This window comes from Aedes aegypti, chromosome 3 (assembly GCF_002204515.2).
Source record: "Aedes aegypti strain LVP_AGWG chromosome 3, AaegL5.0 Primary Assembly, whole genome shotgun sequence".
Classification (NCBI taxonomy): domain Eukaryota; kingdom Metazoa; phylum Arthropoda; class Insecta; order Diptera; family Culicidae; genus Aedes; species Aedes aegypti.
In genome coordinates, this window is record NC_035109.1 from 286,249,464 (window position 1) to 286,273,374 (window position 23,911).

The 23,911-nt window shown below is 40.4% G+C and overlaps 1 protein-coding gene across 3 annotated transcripts in view; it reads right to left on the bottom strand.

Annotated features, from left to right (window-relative positions):
- The window catches only part of LOC5570985 (serum response factor homolog), a 647,440-nt gene extending 632,225 nt beyond the window's left edge, over positions 1–15,215 (bottom strand). For all 3 annotated transcript variants that reach the window (XM_021850912.1, XM_021850911.1, XM_021850910.1), the window contains exon 1: positions 13,212–15,215. In XM_021850912.1, the coding sequence (XP_021706604.1) occupies positions 13,212–13,706 (495 nt within the window). In that variant the 5' untranslated portion in view covers positions 13,707–15,215. The remainder of the gene's footprint in view (positions 1–13,211) is intronic.
- Between the last annotated feature and the right edge of the window lie 8,696 nt (positions 15,216–23,911).

Genomic DNA, 23,911 nt, shown 5'->3' on the forward strand with positions numbered 1-23,911 from the left:
CAGAAAGCTATGGAAATCCAAAGAAAATTAACTGGAATCTCTATTTTTTCATTTAATGACCAGAAATCCATATCATGTTGAACAAATTACAACTGTTTTAGAGTCGGAAAGTGCCTCTGATTACAGATCAAATGATCTCAGCATATCATGCTAGCTGTCCTGGTCATCCAAAAGGGATGTACCTTGGTTGAACGACAAGCAGACATAATTGAGGAAGAAATCCAGACGGTAGTTAATAGAGCTAAAATAACTTCAATACAAAAAAGCCTTTAGGTGAAACATCTCGGAATCCAAAGATGGCCGTTACAATGGCCGACTTGTTACCCTACTCACATATTCAAAGGCACTTAACATGAGAATCAGTGGGTGAACGTTCCTGATCATCCTATTTTAAGCTTTCTGCTAGTGCACAAAAGTTCACTCTTGTTAGATGCTTCCTTCGCGAGATTGATGCCTTCGAAGTTTTAGTGCAATCTTAGAAGTTAGATTCCAAGCTGTTTCACCATAACATAATACAACGAAGACTTACGGCAGACTTCACAAATTCCATTCGGTTCTAGGTAACTTCAAAAACGTAAACGCCAGTTCCACTGTCGACTCTCTAGAAACATTGGAAGTAATGATGAGAACTCATCTCTCTAGATCGATCCCATGTTCGGATGAAGAGCAGGTCTTAGATAAGGCCAGCTATGTATGGACGACAAATGCCCATCAGAAAGCTTACAAAATTTTCACATCAACGGAGGTCGTAAGGGCTTTGTGTTCTTTTCAGCCTTTCAAATCATCCGGGAAAAATAAAATTCTTCCAGCTTTATAACAATGGGGAAAAGAGACGCTTTGTCCGCTCTTAACTGAAATTTTTCAAAGTAAGTGTTCCTAAAGTGTGGTTCGAGCTATTCCAAAAATTGGAAATAGGGACGAAACAACTTCCAAAGTACTTAGAACTATAAGCCTTTCCTCTGTTCTCTAAAGACAACTGAAAAAAAGATGACAGCATCAAATCTACAAGCCTAAACTGAACTACCCAAGTAACAATGAAAGCTGAACAGCAAGAGTATTGGCTGATCAATGGTGTACAAGGCTGAACACCATGACAGCTGAACAATAATTTGAAGCAAAGCTTATTAAACACTCTTATTCAGCAGTATACTCAAAGCTGAATATTGAGTTGAACAAACTATTTTTCATCTATAGTATTAACTTTTGTGCAGCCAACCTGAATGATATTGATTAATAGTAGTTTACGGAATAAATTGCAGAATGATGTCTTAAAAATGTGCTGTAAAAATCGAGTTCTGCAACGAGTTACGTACAACATTTTTTGCAATTTCGTAGAAGACCACCTGAGGGCATCAGAAATTATATCGGAATGCATTCACCATTATTTAACCATTTCTGAAAAATTGCTGTGTAATGATTCATTACGCAACTCAAAACAGTTGCGTAATGAGAAAGCGTTGCGTAATGAATCATTACAGCACTGGTCTCAGTTGCGTAATGACTATTCCCGCACTGCATACTCCAGTGCAGAAAAGCAGCTTCAAATTGTTACCTGGGTACCGTAAATTCGGGTGAAATTGATCAGTAGGGTGAAATTGATCACTGTGTCACTCGATTTTATTTCTTCCTATTGGAGCACAAATTTCAATGTAACCTGCAGTGAATGAACGTTGTTTGTCGTAAGTATATCCAAATTGTGTGTTGTGAAGTTTTTTTGCGTTAGAAATGATCATTTCTATTAAAATAATGTAAAATTTCAAAATCTTGTACGGTGCAGTGTTGACAAACATCAATAAGCTTCTAGTTCTAGACAAGGATTTGGACATAGCATAATCCTGAAAGTTTGTGAGGATACTTAAGATATATCCCCAAACTAGATTTCATAACCAAAACTCGTACCAATTCGTTGATTTGGTTGAAATAATTGAGTTTCTGGTATATATTAGGAAATTCCTTAGGAAATGGCATACATTTAGGCGTTTTCTGCGTTATTCTTGAAATTTAAACATTCATTATTTCTATAAATATTGTATTGTTCAGAATTTGGCAAGCATATTCGGATTCAGGAAGCTTCAATTTATTAAGTAAAGTTGTTTTGAGAACTAACAATAATGGCATTGATAAATGATCAATTTCACCCCGAAATGAGATCTCCCGATTTTTTTATTTTATACATATTTTTTAGCACTAAAATTACATTTGTTAGAAAATTTCGATACTTGAGTCAATGAGGCTCACCTTCATACTTGTTTTCCTGCATTCAGTTGTTTGTCATTGTCAACATTATAGAAAGCAGACTAGAAAAACCGTGAAAAGTGATCAATTTCACCCGAAATGACGGTACCTCTTTGCAAATCTCAATTTGCATATCAAGCAGGTAAATCCACAATCAAGGCGTTACAATCGATTGTTGGAATACCACGGATACATCCAAGCAAACGAGAGATTCATAAAACCTAGTCTAGCAAATTCCCGGGATATACTGAATCTAAATAAATCTCAGGGTATTGAGATGGCCTAAGATGCCCTCAGTAGTAGGTTTTATTTTAAAAAGATAGTACAAATTCAGTCCTCTGAATGTTGTTTTTGTCAAGATGAAAACGAAACTGCTGAGCATTTACTCTGCAACTGCGGAGCATTGCTCAATCAAAGTATGTTAACATTTGGAAAAGGGTTATTAGAGCCCTTGGAAATTTAGAAAAGTGGTCATAATAGGGTAATAAACTTCAAAAGACGAGTTGAGCCTAATTCGGACAGACTGATACATCAACCAATGTCTATCACATCTCAATTGTGAGAGGATATTTGATGAGTATCAGATAAAATATATGTCATACCACAATTTTTCTAAATAATGGAAGCAAAAGGCTCATAAGACTCTACAAGCGAGGGAAACTAGGGCCCCAACAGATGTTTCAGAAAACGGGCATCTATTCACCGAGACCATCCCTTATTCTTCCCTTTTTTCCCCCTTCGAATCGATTAGGAGCCCAATTACCGTTTTCACAATCGCACTTCAATTAGCCGCATAATTAAAACGCTTTCGATGACCCTAGCGCAACTCCCATTATTGGAAATATTAAACTCTTCGACATTTGACCGTAGGGCTTAGACACTTCACTCGTCGAGCTGTCACTAACCAATATAATGACAGAAGGAGAGACAGCACTACGCTTCAAGCCGCGCCTTCGACTACGGCGTGACAAGCCACTGAAGAAGTCAGCTGCCCCTCAACGTCTGCAACAAAGTCTAATTTATTATCGATTGGATTCAGGCCCCCCTCTCGCGCTCACGGATCGCATCATATCGGCCAGCATCCAATCAATTAATTGAAAATAGTGTTAATTATGTGACGTGCGTGTGGCTATGATGAAGATGATGATGAATGCGTGAGGAACGACTAAGAGGCGGATTGCCGGTTGGGGTCGTTAAACCGGGGCTTCGCAGATCGTCCCATAGAAGACCATAGGCGAGGCAGCAATAATCGTGCCAGCGCAGCTGTTGATCGATATTTTATCGATCTTTTACCTAAACTCACTCTCATCTAACGCCTCTTGATCGATCGAGTTGAGCAGGTCGATGCGTGGAATTGGCGGTGATGATGCGTTGCGCTTGGAATTTTGACTGGATAGCTCTGTATAACCTCTGGTGTGGTGAAACGAGATGGAAGACGATGTTTCAAAGGTTGAAATATTGTGGGTAAACACAAAGCCATTCAACTGGTAGTGGGGATCCAAATCCAGAGCTTGTAACAATGATCAAAAATGGTCAAATAACAAAGGAAGTAGCTATTCTTGTAGAATACTAAGATCATGTGCAGAATATGTCCCAGTAGGGAAGTAACATCGCACTTTCTACAGCTATTAACTGAGGGTTTTCTTTGCCTAAGTTGCCATTTTCGCATTCGTATATGGTGTGGCAGGTACGATGATATTCTATGCCCAGGGAAGTCAAGGAACTTTTATTTACGAAAAAATCATGGACCGACGGGGGCCCCTCTACTTAAGAGATTTAAAATTAATGCTCTTCTAAAATTACAAATATAAAATAATAGAAGCAAAATGTTCAAGAGTAGTCTACGACGATCATCCAATGTCCAACACTATGACATTAATTCTTGTTGCATCACTCCGCCTAACTTCAAAGCACGCTGCTCCTTTGGATCATTCTCCCTATCATCGAATCATAAAAACAAGTGCGAAGATATAATTGGATGATTTGGGGGTCTCTCATTCTCGCGATAGCACCTTCGTCTGATTCTCCAGTTCGACCAGAATATGCCGTAAACGAAATTCCAAACAAACAAGTGTCATAAACAATTTTTCGCCATCCTCAAAAAACCGCCGAAAGTTGATCCCTCATCTCAGCGGCATTATTTTTCTGTTTCGCCCATCCCGAAACTGGAGAAAAATTAATGAACACATTTTATTGGACTTTTATTTATTTATTAATCATCCTCGTGGGATTCCTGTGGGACGACGCCCGGTCAAGGATCTCTGGATCCGCGCCAAGAGAGAAAAAAGAGAAAGGGGCGAATAATTGGTCATTTTGCAATTACCGAGTTTCCACCGCCGCCACCAGATGGCAGCGCAGCGTCGCGTCATCAGAGACCCTGTGAAGAAGCGGGTGGAACTCTTGCAGCCCCTAATGTCCGACAACAAAACATAAACGTAAAACTTTTACGACGCGCGCGTTTGTCCCCCTGGTCTTCTTGTCCCGCCAAACCGCCAAAGTTTTGTGGCAGATTTTGTCGTCCGCCGTCGCTGTTAATTATCTTTTCGCGCGCGCTGTTTCATTTGGGTGATCATCAACCGAGTGACAGCAGGGGAAGGACGGTCCAAGAAAGGGACATCACAGTTACAATGCTGATAAAAGCTGATTGGCTGCAAAAAAAAATCTTTGAGTAATCCCTCTAGTAGAACATGGGGACTAACTACTGCTTTTGAAGTGGTTTTAATGATCTTCACGTAGATTGTAGATTTATCAGGGTATTGAATTGTAAAATATCCTGAAAAGCACTCATCAAATAAAACTCTGCCGTTGGAATTGCTTTACGAATTATTCCATAAGTGATGTTTGGCATTAAAGTCACCAATGACAAAAAACTTTGGCTTATTGCAAGTCGAATCTCGTAAGTCAATTTGAAGCAAATCAACTTGCTACCCATTGCATTTAAAAGGCAAATATGTTCCTATGAGAGTATGTCTACCAAGCTGTGTTTCTATAGATATACCCAAAGTTAAAAAAATGGTTTCAAATGAAAAAAAAAAAAAAAAAATTATACGCCTATGAATGATGATAGCAACTGCTCCGCATACTCCATCCATTCGATCATTACGAAAAACAAAAAAGTTTGGATCTCTCTTGAGTTTTAAATAGAAGTTAAATATAAGTGAGATCAACATCATTTTTCAATTGAAAATGTTCGGTTCATATGAATGAGTTTGTCTGCACGTGACCCTTTAGACCAATTTATCCATCCAAAGACACATTACCTTTCCGATCACCAATCAAAACGATAAGAAAAGCCTATCAAAAAATCACCAAGAATGCAAAGTAATTATTTTATTATGAACAAGAGCAACCTGAAACCGATGTTTGCGCTCGTGTTTTGAAGCGCAGTTTTATGGTTTAGTAGGTTGTCCTGACGGAGGACAGGCTGCAACAGCTCGAGGTGCAAAAAGTGGTGTTTTGGCAAACGAAGATATCCCCTACTTGTAAAATGTAGCAGCTCGGTACCTTGATTTTTCTGAGGCAAATTCATTTCTCCCTCCCGATTCAACTCGTCTTGTTAAACTTGACTTGACAGGGTGGACGACACACGCTACAAGAGTGACGAAATCGCGGGTCGTCGGCTTTGTGATCGGAATTGTTCCTAAAGGTCCGCCTTTTCGGTTGCATCTGCATCGCGGCGTGGTTTCCTGTGCAAAAATGGGTGGAACCAGAGCTTGATCGAGTTTGCAGCTACCTCATTTGGAGGAGGATAATTGCTGCCGTTACTAAAATAAATTAGTCGTTACTTTTGCATATTTTTAATTTTTTTGAATGTTTTTTTCCCGTTTTTGGGGCGAATGTGGTGAACCGAGTTCAACTTGAATGGGTCGTAACATTAGGATGTTGTTGATTGAAGCAAATTTTAACGACGTGATAAGTGAAACGAGGAAGCTTGGAGCCAAGTAGGATGATTGAAGTACGTACCGACTTACCAAATGAAAAGTCGATATCGATATTTTAAACGTGGTGAAGGCTTCAAAGAACGACATTTTGGGGTTATGTAGAAATATTATTAGCTGAGTTTTGGGAGCATTGGGACGAATCTTCCATTTTTGCAAGTATGTGGAAATTTATCCAAACTTTTTTGTAATCTACTACCGATGACTGGCATATTTCTTTTTTTATATTTTTCTAAGTAATTCAAGACACTTACAGATAGCCCATCAGTTTTGGAGTTCTGGAAGGGCTTTGATCTACAGTATGGCCCACAAGTCTTATTTTTGTTGTTTTTGTGAGTGAATGTAATTTCTGATTACTGTACTATACACGCTATGTCTAAACCAGCAGATTATTAACCTTTCGGTCGTCGCGCGAATTTTTGTAACGCGAGTAGTCGCGCGTTCTACTTTGTACAACACCCTTGGTTTTACGAATATCGCAGAAGTCTGACCACTTAGGAAGATGACGTCTTCGGCAAAGTTGTTCGGTAACTCAAGGACTATCATTGTTTGGGCTAGTTGATTCAAAATTTTGCCACTTGGCGGCGCTAGTGAGCATAAAACATTTATTTCGCAAATATCTCAGAAGCTTGATCACTTAGAAAGATGGTGTCTTCGGCAGAGTTGTTCAGTAGCTCAAATTCTTTCTTTGTTTGATCCTTAAAGCTCAAGATTTTGCAAAATAATGATAGTCCCTGAGCTTCTGAACAACTTTGCCGAAGGTGCTTGTCTAAAAAATCGAGATCCTGCAGTATCCGCAAAACAAAAATTTCATGCTCACTAGCGTCGTCTGGTGGCAAAATACCCTATTTCTTGACTCAAATAATGCCCAAATAATAGCCCTTGAGCTACTGAACTACTTTGCCGAAGACACTATCTTTCTAAGTGGTCAGGCTCTTGAGATATCTGCAATCAAAAGTTTCATGCTCACTAGCGCCGCCTAGTGGCAAAATTTTGAATCAACTAGCTCCTTAACTTACTAAACAACTTTGCCGAAGAAGACATCCTTCTAAATAGTCAGGATCCTGAAATATCTGCAAAACAAAAGTAAAACTTCCATGCCCACTAGTACCACCTAGCGGTCAAATTCCGAATTAAATGAGGTACCATCAGATAGCGCTTCACCTCCAGAACAACTTTAATAAAGACCGCAAGTTTCCATATTATCTGAATTTCAAGATATAACGATTTAAAACTGTGGTTTACTCGAACCGTATATAGTGCGTTCATTATTATGTGACTTCCATGTACAATTGTTGATTTTACCGTATTATAAAGGGCCATACTGTAAATAAAAACTGTCGAGTATTGTTCTTAAGAAGATTCTTGAGGAATACATTTTGGTTTGGTGTCGATAGATATCTTTGTTGCAAAATGATAGCATATAAATCACAACTGTTGTACAAAGTACAACAGCGCGACAGCCCGAAGGTTAAGATCGAATATACTTCGGATTTTTTCCCGCTATATATCAGTATTTGGTCTATAATTTCATAATCGGAAGGTTTCAAAATATTCTATCGGTGAATTTTTCCCATACATTTTGTATGGGCTGAAATGTGTAGGAAAACGGGATTTTCATCGATTTTCATAGGCTGTATATGGAAAAATAGCTAAAAAAATGGAAATTTCACCGATGGACTATTTTAAAACTGTCCGATTATGAATATATAACCTAAAAACTGAACTCTAGCGGAAAAAAATCCGATTTTCATAGGCTGTATATGGAAAAATAGCTAAAAAGTGGAAAAAGTGGAAATTTCACCGATGGACTATTTTAAAACCTTCCGATTATGAATATATAACCTAATAACTGAACTCTAGCGGAAAAAATCCGAGGTACATTAAATTTACATAATCTGTTGGTTTAGACATAGCGTGCTATATTCTGACATAACTTCGCTACATTGCGCAATGTTTGTCATATTTTTCTTACTGTTTTAAATAATGTAATAGAGCAAAAAAGTTTGAAGGTTTTGGCTGCTCTAAATTAGAAACAACGACTGATTGTCGTATACTCTGGTGATAAACTTTCCACCTTCGAAAATCACACTTTATTGTTGAATATACTAGTTTGTTTAGTATCAAAGGATGGAGCAGTTCTAAGAGAACGTGCTTCTCGTGGTCACAATAAAATATTTTTTTATTTTTTTTTATATGGGCGAATGCTGGAGACAAGGCCTAAGAAGAATCCCACCCCATCGTTGATGTTTTAGAAGCTTTCATCACGAATATATTGAACTCGATGACTGCATGATACCTAACACTTGAAGGTATGTTTCCAATTAATTTATTGTAAGGTGAAAGTAACAGATAAAAATCATGTCCAAAGCAAAAAACTGAGTCTAAACTAAGAGTCTAAGATAATGAATAAAATTTATGTTTCGTTCACATTTTCCTTATGAAAACTACCATAAAACATTATATGACGATTTTCGCATTTTTATGGGCCATACTGTACTGGAATCCCAGCCGAGCACGTGGATTTTTTTCATAATTTCACCCATAATTTATTCCATCTTTACCACGCGTAATGAGTTAATTAATTTAATATGAAAATGAACATAATTCCAATGATTCTACATACTATAGTGATAACAATAAATTCCACTTCTTCGAAATCAGTTACAGTTAATTGTGGAAAACGTTTTCTTGATTGACAACGACCAAAGGCGCTTGAGCAGCTTGATTTTGAATGGGATTACTAATTTCTCAAATATAATTTGAAGCTTTTTCGAACTTCAAGTCCTCCATCAAAGCTGGGTTCCTTAAGGTGAAACAGTTTGGAATCAACTTCTTAGATTGCACTAAAACTTCAAAGCCACAAATCTCGTGAAGAAAGCATCCCACAACAATGCCCTTTTTATTTTGGCTTTGTGCACTAGCAGAAAGCTTAAAATAAGAATATCAGGAACGTTTGCCAACTATGTCTCCAGTTTTGTGCCTTCGAAAACGTGAGTAGGTTGAACCGGCCATCTTTGGATTCCGAGATGTTTCACCTTAAGAGATCGTTGACGGATTCTACGCTTACGTTGTCATGAACTTTCAAAGTGTATCAGAATTTATCAAGATCATGCCAATACTACTTCAGGTTTCAATTGTGGAAGAATTACTTCTAGAAACTGGTAAGCAGCAGCTCAATGGATTTGGGCGAAAAAATCATTTAAGCCAAACCCTTATTACTTTTTTATTAGAACTCGCAAAAGTATTGCCAAACACCTTCCAATGATTATATTATAGAAAGAACTAGTCAAAAAAGCCAAGAGTATACCAAAATTCTTCCAAAATTCAAAGTTTCTGAAAAACCGAATTTAGTACTATACTATTTAATTCCACTAGAGTTTGTATCCTTTGACAGATACGCGTATTTCGACCTCAACTTTGGAAATATTCTGGAATGAAAAAAAATTTGTTTGTAGTAACTCGGTAACACTAAGCAATTGAAATCTCATTTTATGAGACCCAGAAAGCCATACTCAGCAAGAACCCGCAGAGGGCCGTGAATTTTTTTTCGTTATGGAAATTTTTTCCACTTTCCAGGGCACAAATTATCTTCCTGTCTGTCACATGACAGACACTTGTGAAAATGATCTATTGGCCATGTAAAATAATAAGCTGAGAAGGAGGCTTTGCCGTTATAGAGGCGTAATGCCGAAGAGAAGAAGAAAAAGAAACAATTAAGTTGAGGAAATGAGCCACAAAAAAATTATTTCACATTTTTGCATAGTTTTGAAGCAACATGGCTGACAAACAGGGCCGGATTAACGAATGTGAGGGCCCGGGGGCCATTATCTTGTGGGGTGCCTTTTTCCAGAAAAACATTTTAATGGTTTAGAAAAGACTAGATATTTTTATATGTACTTTATAATGTTTGTACAATCAGAAGTGAATTAATTTTGAAATGTTCAACAAGTACTTTAAATCCCTAGAAACGTGAACCAATTTTGAATTCAAAATCATTTTACTAATGTTTTCATGATATTTTATACATATCTTGGTATATTTTATATGTTTACAGGTTAAATTCGATGCTTTTTGGTGCTCAATAATGAAATTAATTTGATGATTCCCTTTGTCGTACTACAAACTAGACTAAAAATTTGATCCATGTTCGTTTGGATAATCGCACTAAGGCCTTTCTTTGCAGTCGAAAACGATTTGCTTGGTGGGAAATTTTTCTTTTTTTGATAAAAAATTTTAGACCTTTTGTCCTTTCTTTTTTGTACTTCGACCTTTTGTCCTTTCGACCTTTTGTCTTTCGACCTTTTGTTATAGATTCGTGTCCGGGTTTTGATATTTTGTCATACCCCTTGGTTTAAACTCAAATTTTCAGTGTATTTCGTTTTCCGTGTCCCTTCAGAAATGTCAGATATGAACGAACCCAGTGTTGAAAAGTTGAACCTCTGTGGCGTTTTTGTCGACTTAGTGAACGTCAAACATGAACAAAAGTGGCAGGCTTCAAATGTGGACCCATTTTTTAAATTAAAGTTGATATATGATATCACTGATATTAAAGGAGGAAAATTTGCCAAAGTAGCAGCAAGAACATGCTCTATCGTATTATTTATAAAAATCAAGATTTTATCAAAAGTTTAAGGATCCTAAACGTAAACGAACTATGCACGATAAACCACAACAATTCATGTTTCTGAAAAAAAGTGAGCTGTATGTTATTCTTCTCTCATTTAACTATTTTTTTTTGTTTTTGTTTTAATTGATTTGTCGCGATTTAAAGGCGATCTAAAAATTATACAGTTGTGCTCAAAAAACTCTTAGCTACCATAAGGAAACAAAATTTGACAACTTCAGCATAAATTCAAAAACTTTTACGTACTGGCTGATAATTGATTACTGACGATTTCAAATTATCTAGGGCACGCAAATATTTTTCCCAAGGTAAAATTTCGGACAGACTTTCTTTTTTTTTTTTTTTTTACTTTATTTGTGTGAATTTTAACTCATCAGGCTAGTTCTTCACTCAGGACAGACTTTCTGATGGAATTGTTTTGCATGAGAGTTATCTTTAAGACACCCTACCCTCGATATGTTACCACTAGAATAAGTTTTCAGGTACCTCTCCAAAGTATATCTGACACATATTTGTGCTGGAATTTTGAAAGAAAAATATACGAAAAAGTTTGACGAAGAAATGTTTATTACTTCCATAAAATCTGCTGCAAGTAAAACCAAAAACCAGCTTAAAATGCAAAAGTTATTAAATCCCTTCTCAAAAAATTAATAAAATTCTTCCATTTAGATAAGGCAACAAAAGGTGGGGTTAAAATATTTCGAAAATTATGGTTAGTGATCATTTTTATAAGCAAAATTGTGGCTTTAGAGACATTCTGATGCAACTAGTGATTTTTTAGTGACCAGGCCAAAAAAAAGCGACCAAGTCACTAAAAGTGACTCGCTACCAGGCTTTCGTGCTCTTACTTTTGAAGATTAATGTACCAGCACAAATAGCTTAACCTTTTTTTCAAAAGTTCCGATAGTGTCCCATTGCGTGGACATCTAGTAATTAAATTGTTTGTTCCTCCACTATCTTACTGAAAATTTCCGCTTCCAATACAATTGTTATCACAACGCCAAACGATAAGTAGTCACATTGCAATGTCCACTTCAATCCAGTGCAAAAAAAAAACAGCGCAAAACCCTGACTTCCATTGTTTAACCACTCTGCTCTTATCAGTTTGTTCTCGGTATCAGTCAATTCCCCTGCTCAGGTGTAAATCACAAGCACATGCCGACCCACACGACTTTATCAATCTCAAAGGCTCTCTCAAAATCAGCGCCACGCGAACTTAAAAATGCAATCAAATCATCCGAAAAATCATTGCACTCCCGTCGATACCAGTGCAAAATCATACATTCAAATGCATCTTCCTTTGAAGAGAAACCAGACATGAAAAAACACCATGAAAATCCCTATCCCTCACCATAAGCCATATGGTTTACCACTGAGAAGTGGAAGATTCAACCGACAAAAAACGCACCAAAACGACTGCCGAAAAAAAAAACAGAGGTTGATGTGCTGCAAGCTGCAGCATCAGCAGCATGCAAAAACGGAATCATAAGAACAAGAAGCATCGCATCACCGCAAAAACCCAAACCGTTCGTTGACTCTCACTCTCATTTGACAGCTACTGGTTGCGCCGCTGGCACCGGTAATGGTCACTCACCCCTTGCGCAGAGCGTAAGAGCTCAGAGAGAAACATAACGGCTCTCCGACAGTGTGAGATCACTCAGTCAGGGCGAATGGCGAATGGATGAACACAAACATTGCGAACGGTGTTGCCAGACCTTTCGTTGGAGTTGATTATAACTTTTCTGTTTATTTGCAACAATATTCAACTTTTACTCTTCAAAATTCGATTTCATTATGTATGCAATATGCTTAAAATGATTATCCTTATTCATCTCTTCAATTTGAAGAAAAGGTTCGTAGTAGCGCTATTCAAAATTGTTAGTAATGAATGTAATAAGAGTCATAATAAACTCAAGTCAAAAAATCAAAAAGTTTATCTGACAACAGAGCCGATCTAACTCACGTTATTTCGTGAATGAAGGTGGTCGTTGCGAAATTGAAACAAATAAACAACCACAAGCAATTAAACCCGTGGACAATGGCAAACAGTAGATAAGATAACGTCGTCTGACACATTGATAAGTGCCAGATTGGCAGCACTGACCGCCACACCATGAATGAAATTCAATTAGTGTGAATTACATCAGCTATTTAATGCTTTGGTTCGAAAGGTCCAGCAAGATTAAACTTTGTGTTTATCCCTAGCCGACGCACAAATCCGGAAAGCCACTAACACTTCTCACCAACACATCTTCACCGAATGCACTCACAAGCTGATTTTGACAGTTCCCTACCCATCGACCAACCAAAACAACACTGCACTCTTTGTTTTGAGGTTAAAACGCCGTGTTTTGACCCGGAAAAGAGTCCCCATCCCACCAAAAACCCCAGTACACATCACATCCACCTACCTTTTTCATGATTCCGGTTTTGCGCTTCGAGAAGGTCGTGTACCGTCGCAACTTATTGTCGATGTATTCCATCTTAATCTTGACACGGCCCTTTGTCTTCTTCCCGTTGCTCGGTGGTGACTTCTTCGGCTGCAGCGAGGTGTAGCTTTCGTCCACAACATCCGAGCCAACGTTGCACCCTTCGAGACCGGTCAGACCCTGCGAGCCGACCATCTGCCGGCCATCGTCGTAACAGTCCGAGTTGGCTCGTTTGATACCGCGGCTTAAACTTCCGCCTCCACCTCCGCCGCCACCGCCACCACCGGCACCGCACTGTGGTCCATTCCCGGCACTCATAAGACCACCCCCGCGAGACATGACTTGACCCACGAGGCCTCCACTTGGAGGCCGGGCCAGCGAAACGTTCGGATTTCCGTAGATCTCCGGCGTTTCGCTCATCATACTCATACTGTAGTTCAAATTGTAGCGCGAGTCACGCGCTGCATTGGGATCCATTATTTCCCAAATTTTTGCGGCTTTTCTGGGGACTGGCACCAAAGGAAGATTCACGCTCGCGGCTTTCGGTAGGTTCTAGCACACGAATTGCTTCTTCTTACCACGTCACTACCCGGTTTTTCGCACTTTTCCAATCAACCAGAACGTTCACACGCACGGGAGTATGCTTTCGGACGTTTCCGGTGGTCTTTGACCTCCGGAAGCACTCGCGTTCGAGTTCGTTCCTATCGCACTGTAGTCTTCCGGGAAAGGGCCGTGTCTGTCACTGTTTTCCGTATTTCGCACACCACATAAACCGACGGTTTTCCTCGACGAGGAAAATTCGCACCCGTAAAAATCCGCGACCCCGAATGAACTGAAGAATGCTTATTTCGGGCTGGGAACGGGTGGGCACTCACTCTCCGCTTGTTTTGACAGATGGATGAACTCGGTCGCTCGTTCGTTGCGTTGGACGGTACACTTCTTCTCTTCGCAGGCAGCTTCCGCAGCAACAGTTTCGTTCCTCAGCCGGTCGCTCACGTTATCCACACGATGGTTGTTCGCCTTCCCTGTAGCAGCCGCGCCAATCACGCACCTTGTCCTCCTACACACCTCCGCGTTGGGCCGTTGAAAGATCACGCCGTTGCTTCTACGCCGCCGTCGCCTGTTGTCGATGTTCGGTCACAGAGTAGCTCCTTCTTTTTTTGGGATCTTTTCTAATGTTTTGATCCCCTTTTCGAGATTATTTTTATCTCTAGGTTTGATCGCTCTTTTCTCGTACAGATTGGAATCTTTACGATTTCTTTCTTTTAATCTCTGATGCTTGCAAGTGTCGCCGCTGTTATTTTGTTTCTTGCCGGTAAAATTACTTTACATGTCAGCGTTTGAACAGCTAAGCTAGTGGCAGTTGATTGAACTTAGGTTTTTTTAGCGATTCAACAGGTTGTGCAGAATCTGTATTAATACGTTTGCTGACATCTGGTTCCTCAGATTTACGAGATATTCCAATAACTTTTGTTGTTTTTGTTAAGTATTCAACTGAACTAAACTCCTCCTAAACTGAAGTTGAGATTCTTCTATTAGTTCACAACAGTCACACTCTCACAATTCCAAAAACACTTGTGGATTTTTGCCGTTCTCCGCCACCAACTCTCGACGATCGCAATCGATTTGCACAAAAACCTCTTTTTTCTCCAAAATTGCACACGATCCCGTCACCGGTTGCGTCAACTTTCCGCTCCCTATAGTCAATCTGCGTCCTTCAAATTTCGGCTGTCACCCGGACGGATCTCTCCAAAAAACTGATTGCAGCGAACCCCGCTGTATGTTTTTTCCTCCTTTTTTCACGTCTCGCCGATCGCTTTCGAACGATCGATCGCCGCAAAACAAAAATCGAAACGCAACACGCACAAAACACACACGATCGACAACTCTCTAGCTCTGCACACTGACTGACTGACTGACTGATTGTTTAGCGCACCGCTCGCACGAGGAACATTCTACATATGGCTCCAGCTGACCACTGTCGATATAATAAAATTACGAAAATAAAATAATATAAAACCGATCCAGCGGCGGAGACGATCGTGCCTGCCGAACTGAGCCCTACAGTGCTTTTTCCGTGTGTGCGAGAGCTTCGTAAATCTTCGGCCCACACGTTCCACGTGTTCGCCTTCTCTACTCCATTCCGCCAGCCATTGCGTATACACGAAAGCGCTTCGTGTACCGATTCAGACCTCTCACACACATCGAAGGCTTGCGTTCACGATCGGCAATGCCCAACTAGAGCCTCGTGCCAAAAAGAGACAACTCCTTCTTCGGACTCCAGAGCGTCAAATTGGACCTCAAGCACGAGTCAATCGTCGCAGTAGTATAGGGGGAGAGGCGGCAAATTATGGTTACGCCTATTTTTAGCAGAAATTCACATGTGGGGATGGAAGCGAGCACACCCCTCGCCGATGATCGTTGGGCCGTGTCCGTATTCGCAGACTGATTAAAGTCTTGATCGCGTGTCCAGAGTTTACGCCTCGCCGCCTCAGTAGGGATCCTAAAAATAACCCGTCGGCGACACCACCTGCCAGTGTGTCTCGCTAGAAGACGTAGTGGGAGATGCGATCAATGGTGAAGACAACTATAGCCAGCAACAATAAGGATTTAGGGCTGTTTACGGATCAATGGAGAGGTCCGAAATCGGACTGTCTGGCCATAATTTTTGGATGGAAGTGAGAGTGGCTCGCGCTGCCGATGTTGCTACCGATCTCTGCCCGTTTGGGACCTTTGAGACAACACGACTTCGGCGAGACTATGAACGGAGGTCCCGCAACGCAAATGGGATGATTATTGTTGGGTGATAAACTCAATTTGTCAATGGAGCGCGTGGAGAAGCCTTTTTCGGGCTCGAGGATGTAATCCAATCATCACGCGTGGCGGTGGATTGTGAGCCGATGAACTTGAGAGCGATTTCCCTAAACGAGACACGCAAGTCATGCCTTGCACAGGTGGATGTTACTCGTTTACGTTCATTGATGACTGGGCTGAGATTGGTTCTGCGGGACAACTGGAATAAAATGATATTGTTCGGTTAGGAATACTCTTTCTCTACTTCAATCAAGTTCAAAATTTGACAGATTTTGCATATGGAAATTCATTTCATAAATTCAACTACCGGTCTGATTCGAATTCCAAAAAGCTTTGAATTCCGAACACTGCTTTGTATGGGAAATGTTTCAACATTTGATGTTCAATAGTTTCTCACAGGCTCACATGTCAGGCTACAATATTTACAACCATGTTTCATAGATATTTGTTTTGAAATTAATAATGCAGAATAATTATACAATTCTTCAAACAGTTACACTTCACTGACTTCTTCTGAGTATCCGTAATATAAATCAAAATGGTATTCATATTGACGTCTGTGGATTTTGAGCATTAATTACTGAAACATACTTGCTGAATTGCTAATTACGTTCCTAGGGAAGTTCCATATTCGCGTTAAGACTTTCTCAATAAAATAGAATTATTCATGCATGCTTATTGGATGCTTGTTTCGCTAGATTGTCTTAAGGTAATTATAAAACTAGATGCCTTAAGGTAATTATAAAACGAAGCCAAACTTTGAATTTTCAAGTGCACAAGACGAAGAATATGGCAACAGTTCGCCTTGAAAACCAATCAATTTGTTTTTTTTTGCTGGTGGTGACCACTGGGATAGATTTTCAACGCCGAACGCTCTTTGGTTCTCAAGTCTTGTGCTCTTGAAAATTTGAGGTGTGGTTTTTTTCTATAATCACCTTAAAGTTTTAGTGCAATCTTGGAAGTTGATTCCAAACTGCCTCACCTTAATTATGGTTTATTTCTGCTTCCACAATTTTAACCGAGAGCTTCCATGAGCCTCTGTATGCCATAAATTCTTTTGTTCTTTTGACTTTTACTGTGCGCCGTTTTATAGCATGCATAGGCTCATTGCAATTAGTACAGTCTTGAAAAGTTCTCAGAATTGAGTATGGACCAACACACAATTTGTGTTAGTATACGTCCCTTAAAATTGAACCAGTGCAATTTTTTCTCAAATTATATCATACACAAATTACCTCTCGAAATTAATCGAGAAACTTTCTCGGGACACCTATAAGATTTCCCACGGAATCTATAACACTGATATTCCTGAAAGATATATTGAGGGTACTCCAGGTGAAATTACAAAAGAAATATATGGAAAAAAGTGTTTGAGAAATACGTATGTAACGATCTCTGGGTGCAAACCATGAATTAATATTTCAAGTTATTTACGAAGAAAGTCTCATAGGAATCTACAATATAAGTACAATCAATGTTCGGACAATGAGGAAGTACCTCAAGCATATATAGAATAGTTCATTTCTATAATTTTATGTGTTAAATATAAGGATAAGATATACTTATCATATAAAACTCTCGAGAAAATGCTTCAAACTCATCTAGAGTTTATGATTTTATGTTTTTATCAATCCATAAAAATATGCCAGATGCTTTTGAAAATACATCCTGAGACTCTGGAAATAGATAGATATAGATAGATATCTTTATTTAAGAGATTTTCTGCCCGAGGCTGGCTCATCTCTTCCTCTGCAAATTATTATTCTATAAAAATAAAATATATAAATAAATAATTCCTAGGAGATCTTCTGGGGCCCAGATAGCCGTAGCGGTAAACGCGCAGCTATCCAGCAAAACCAAGCTGAGGGTAGTGGGTTCGAATCCCACCGGTCGAGGATCTTTTCGGGTTGTAAATTTGCTCGACTTCCCAGGGCATAGAGTATCTTCGTACCTGCCACACGATATACACATGCAAAATAGTAAGCTCTCAGTTAATACTGTGGAAGTGCTCATTAGAACACCAAGCTGAGAAGCAGGCTCTGTCCCAGTGGGGACGTAACGCCAGAAAGAAGAAGAAGATCTTCTGGGAAACTTACTTCTTCATGAGTGTCATTGCAAATTCCTCCTGACTTTCCACCACTTCATAAACCTTATCGGGACCAATCAGTGATTCCTTAAAAAATAATTCCTTGAATATCTTCAGCAATGCTTGCAATATTTTGTGGAGTCGTTCCAATTTGAAATCATTAGTAGGTTTTCATACAAAAATAATAATAACAAAATAATTTGCTCCTGCTCAATTTTTCCTACTTTTCGAAGCAATGAGTTGTATATTTTTGAATGATACTACAAGCGATTCATGCTTTACATGGGTTCCACAAAGTTAAAATAATTTATTTTACTTTATTAGAGGAAACACTAAAATGTTAATAAGAAGGGGCCTACTAAGTTAGGGAACCCTATATTATGAAACTCGGCTCCGTAAAGCCTATTCTTTTATTTAAGCCTGCAAAATAAATGATTTGAAAAAAAAAGTTCCGTAAAGGATATAAGCAAGGAAAATTCCGTTCTAACTAAAAACGAAATTGCCGAATGCTATTTATTCTGTAAACGTAATTTTGATTATAATGTTCAATTCTGCAATATAAACGAATTACTGTAAAAAAAAAATGCAAACTTCCATTTGAAGCAAAGGTTTGCTTTGAATAGTTCAAATAGTTTTGGTCAAATGTGTTTTTAATTTCAAAAAAATTCAAATGACTTGTATGAGTTAATCCTTTTTTTTAGCTTTATAGGCCACGGCATAGTAATACTATTTCAAATATTCCTGAATTTTGTTTAATTGGGTAATCAATGTTACCCCAAATCAGTTAAATCAATAAGTTGTTCAAGACATTTTTAATATGATTTTTTACCTAAATTTCCACAGCTGAACCTCCGGTTAGAATTTCCTATTCATCACAATAAAACAACCCAATAAAATTAGCTATAGCCGAAATACAAGGACTAATAAAGCCTATCATTTAAATATATTTCTCATAACAATAACGAAATAATTAGTCCTTCAGTTTCACAGCTATTCGGATGCTAACTTCGGTAAATGTTACAGTAAATGAACTGTAAGATTTACTTAATGTGTGCAACTGCCCAACATTCAACACCTCTACCTCTATTTTTAGAACCTGTGTCAATTTTGATTATTGTCCATCTAGTTTACGGCTTATTCCGAGGATTTATGGGGACCGACATTCGCCATACCCAAGTAACCAAATAGCGCCTCCCGTGCTAATATAGGGCTTTTATAGAGCTGACACGCCCTATATTAGCCGTATAACAGCCATATCAGACCAAAAAGGCGAAATAACGGGCAAGTGGTTACTTGGGTATGATTTTTTAACCATCATTTGGTTTATAACAATTTTTCAGAAAACATATATGGGCGATACAATGTCCCCAAGTAACAATCCCAAAGCTTTTTGATCTCAATAGGGTAGATGCACCGGTTTTGGCCATACGCCAGATGTTTTTTTTCCTTCTAAGCAATGGGGGGATAATCTGCTCAACAGACTCCGGACCGAGGTCCGGGAGTGTGGGGTTGGGGACCATTTACTACGTGCAAGCAGTAAACAGGACTACACCCCCGACCCACTAAACCATTTCCATTGCCGCCAAACCCTTCGTCTCTCCGGGACCACCAAGAAGGCATTGCTTCGGAGAGGGGCTATTGAACATCGCATCCTCCAGGTTAGCTGCGTAGCCATGCAGCAACGAACATCGATGACACGCTTAGGGGGGTCCACCATGGTAGCATGCTGGCGCATTGCCATCTTCCCGGGTGGTCCTCACCTCCCGTTGTCCGCTGAAAGCGGGAAGGGTCGACCGAAACTGATACTGTGGGCTTCGCAATTTTACCTACTGAAGGCTCAGGCCCTATCAGCTAGCACCAACTGGGATTGCTGACGAAGGGGCCTCCACCTGCCCCGAACAACCAGTGGCTCGTATCCAACCCAGTAGTCCGGCGCCACGACAGCAGCGCTACCAGGATGTTCTCCCCGCGGCCACTTAATCGCTGTAAGGGTTGATTTCGACCGTAGGGCACCGGTATGACCTACGTAGCTGTCTGCGAACTCTTGGACCACCTGTTGTTTAGCGTCTGCACTAGCCACTCCTCGAGTCCCCTCGCCACCTCCTTTGTAGTTCCGAGACGATATGGGTGATAGCCGATGAAACGGCATTCCAGCCAAACTCGTCTTCACACATCCTCTGGACCAAATTGTCCGGAGTCGTGTCCCGACCGCATGTGGCTAACATGCGGTCACGCATTGTGCGGAAACGCGGGCACACGAACAAAACGTGTTCCGCCGTTTCCTCTAAACCTGCACAAACTGGACATTCGGGAGAACCCGCATGACCGAAACGGTGTAGATATTGTCTAAAGCATCCATGACCCGAAAGGACCTGTGTTAGGTGGAATGTTAGTTCCCCATGGCGCCTATTGACCCAGATATCTAACCTCGGAATCAACCTGTGAGTCCACGCTCCCTTGGTGGAACTGTCCCACGCACGCTGCCATTTGACCATGGAGGCCAGTCTGGCAGTCCTGCGTATGCCTCTTGTGCCGCGCCTTTCGAAGCACTCTATGTCTTCCATGATAAGGATACCAATAGGCATCATACCGGTGATGACGCAGAGTGCATCGTGTGACACGGTACGGTACGCGCTCGCAACCCTCAGGCATATTAGCCTATAAGTATTTTCTAGCTTACTACGGTAGCTGTTGGTACTTAAAGCCGTGCCCCAAGCCGGGCCACCATACCTCAGTATGGACGAGGCAACACTGGCCAGAAGCTTACGCTTACTGGCGTACACCGCAGAGCTATTGGACATCATCCGGAACAGTGCCACAATAGCTGTGGAGGCTCTCTTGGAGGCATAATCAACGTGGCTACTGAAGGTAAACTTATCGTCGATCATCACCCCCAAGTGTTTGACGGAGCGCTTCGAAGTGATCGTGCAGTCGCCTACGCTGATCACCGCTTGCTGCACCGACTTTTGGTTGTTGATAACAAACGCCTCAGTTTTGTGGTGAGCCAATTTAAGTTTCCTGAAGCTCATCCACTCCTCCACAATTCCGATCGAGTGGGCTGCAGTCAATTCCACTTCTTCGATCGATTCACCTTAGACCTCCAGCGTAATATCGTCGGCAAAGCTAACGATGACCACACCCGCCGGAAATTTTAATCTCAACACCTCGTCATACATGACATTCCATAACACCGGACCCAGGATGGAACCTTGAGGGACTCTTGAGGTTATGTGAAAGCACTTCCGACCCACCTCTGTCTCATAAACGAATACCCGATTCTGGAAGTAACTCCCGAGAATCTTGTACAGGTACTCGGGTATCCCCAGACGCAGGAGCGCATCAGCAATAGCCGCCCAACTAGCACTATTGAATGCGTTCCTTACATCCAGAGTCACTACTGCGCAGTAGCGAATCCCCGTCCTCTCACGCTGGAGTGCTATCTCAGCGGTTTTCTTTACTGTCAGAATAGCGTCTACGGTGGACCTCCCTTTCCGGAAGCCGAACTGGTTGCTTGTGAGACCATTTACAACCTCGGTGTACCTCAACAGTCTGTGAAATTTCCAAATAACAATATGCAATATAGTAGCCCTTTCCTTATTGCAAATCTTCAACAAGGAAAGTTTAATTTTAAATATATAGAACTCCTTCTAAGATATAAGCGTTCTTATTTCAGAAATTCACTGTTTGTAGACCTTTTTTCACAGTAACTCCTCTCCACAAAGAACCATCCCTTTTTTTATGAATTTCTTAAATTTTAAAGTAAAACTCAATTATATATGCTTTTCAAAGCTGCAGAAAAATCAAAAATCCGTTCAATTTTTTTTTTTATTTTATCTAGTTCGTTTATTTGAGGCTCAAATGCGTTCAACGCTTTACGGAGCCGAAATTCATTTTTTGTATTTTTTTTACATACAATTAATTGACTTTTTCAACATTAATGTGGGATGGAGCCAGGGTACTCGTGGCAGCTCGAGGTTAGTGGTCACAATTTTTGAAGGAAGGACATGGTAGGGATTGGGATCAGGGTTCTCAGCAGCTCATCCGGGAGGTATAACGTGGCATCTTGATTTTTGTTTCATGGCGTTGGTAGCGATTTCTTGCCGGTATTCGACTGCCGGATGGCCAGGATCCTCAATCCAACACAAAGGGGATAAAACACAAAAAAAAAACTGGGGAAGAGAACTCAAGAGAATTAAACTTTTATACAAGACGAGCAAAGAAAATCGTAAATTGCGACCATATAAATAAGATCGCGGGTGCCCAACACATCTCTAACTGGAACATAGGGTTGTCTACCTCGGGCCGCAAGGGTATCCAAAAGTTGCGCTCTGGAGGCGTCCATATCCGGGCACTGCCAAACTACGTGATCGATGTCATCATAACCGGAACCACACCTATTACAAATATTGCTCAGCGCGAGGTTAATCCTGTGTAGATGTGCATCTAGCGAGTAATGGTTGGACATAAGTCTTGACATTACGCGAATGAAATCTCGACTTACGTCCAAACCTTTCCACCAGGCTCGCAAGGAAACTCTAGGAATTATGGAATGTAACCACCGTCCCAGTTGGCCTTTTAGCCAATCGCTTTGCCAACCGTGAAGAGAACTTTGACGTACTAAATGAAAAAATTCATCGTGTGAAATTCGTCTATCATAAATCTCACCTTCCTCAGCGCCCACCTTTGCGAGAGAGTCCGTCTTCTCATTGCCATAAATTAGGCAATGTGAGGGGACCCATACAAAGGTAATCTTATATGATCTTTCGACCAGTGCACACATCTGCTCTCTTATTTTTGTAAGAAAGTAAGATGCATGCTTTACAGGTTTCATCGATCGGAGTGCCTCGATTGAACTGAGACTATCCGAGAAGATGAAAAAGTGGTCTGCGGGCATGTTTGAGATCATCCCCAATGCGAAGTTGATTGCTGCCAGCTCAGCAACATAAACCGTGCAAGGTTCCTGAAGTTTTCGGAAGGCGGAAGAGTTTTCATTGAAGACACCGAAGCCAGTGGATCCATTTATACGTGACCCGTTAGTAAAATATCTCCTGTAGGAATCAACATTCTGGAACTTTGCGTTGAAAATACGTGGAATAGTTATACATCGAAGTTGATCTGGAATTCCATGAATAGCTTGTTTCATGGACAGATCATATTCAACAGAGGAACTGTCATTGGAGAAGCGTACACGTGGAGGGTTACAACATGGAAGGCTAATGTCAGATGACATGTAGTAGAGATAAACTCTCATGAATTTTGACTGAGTGTTCAGATTGAGCAATTCTTCGAAGTTTTCGATGACGAGTGTGTTGCTCACTCCACACTTAATAAGTATTCTTAGCGAGAGCTCCCAGAATCGGTTCTGTAGCGGTAAAACCCCTGCCAGAACCTCTAGGCTCGCATTATGTGTCGAGTGCATACACCCTAAGGCGATACGCAAACAACGATATTGAATTCGTTCCAATTTAATCAAGTGGCAGTTTGCTGCTGAGAGAAAACAGAAAGAGCCATACTCTAGAACAGAGAGAATGGTTGTTTTATAGAGTTTTATGAGGTCTTCCGGGTGAGCACCCCACCATGTTCCGGTAATTGTTCGTAGAAAATTGATCCTTTGTTGGCATTTCTCCGGTAAATACCTAATATGAGTTCGCCAAATGCCTTTTGAATCAAACCAGACCCCAAGGTATTTTGAAGTCAAAGACTGGTCGATGTCTGTTCCCAAAAGCTTAAGCTTTAGTTGGGCAGGATTCCGCTTCCTTGAAAATACGACCAGTTGAGTTTT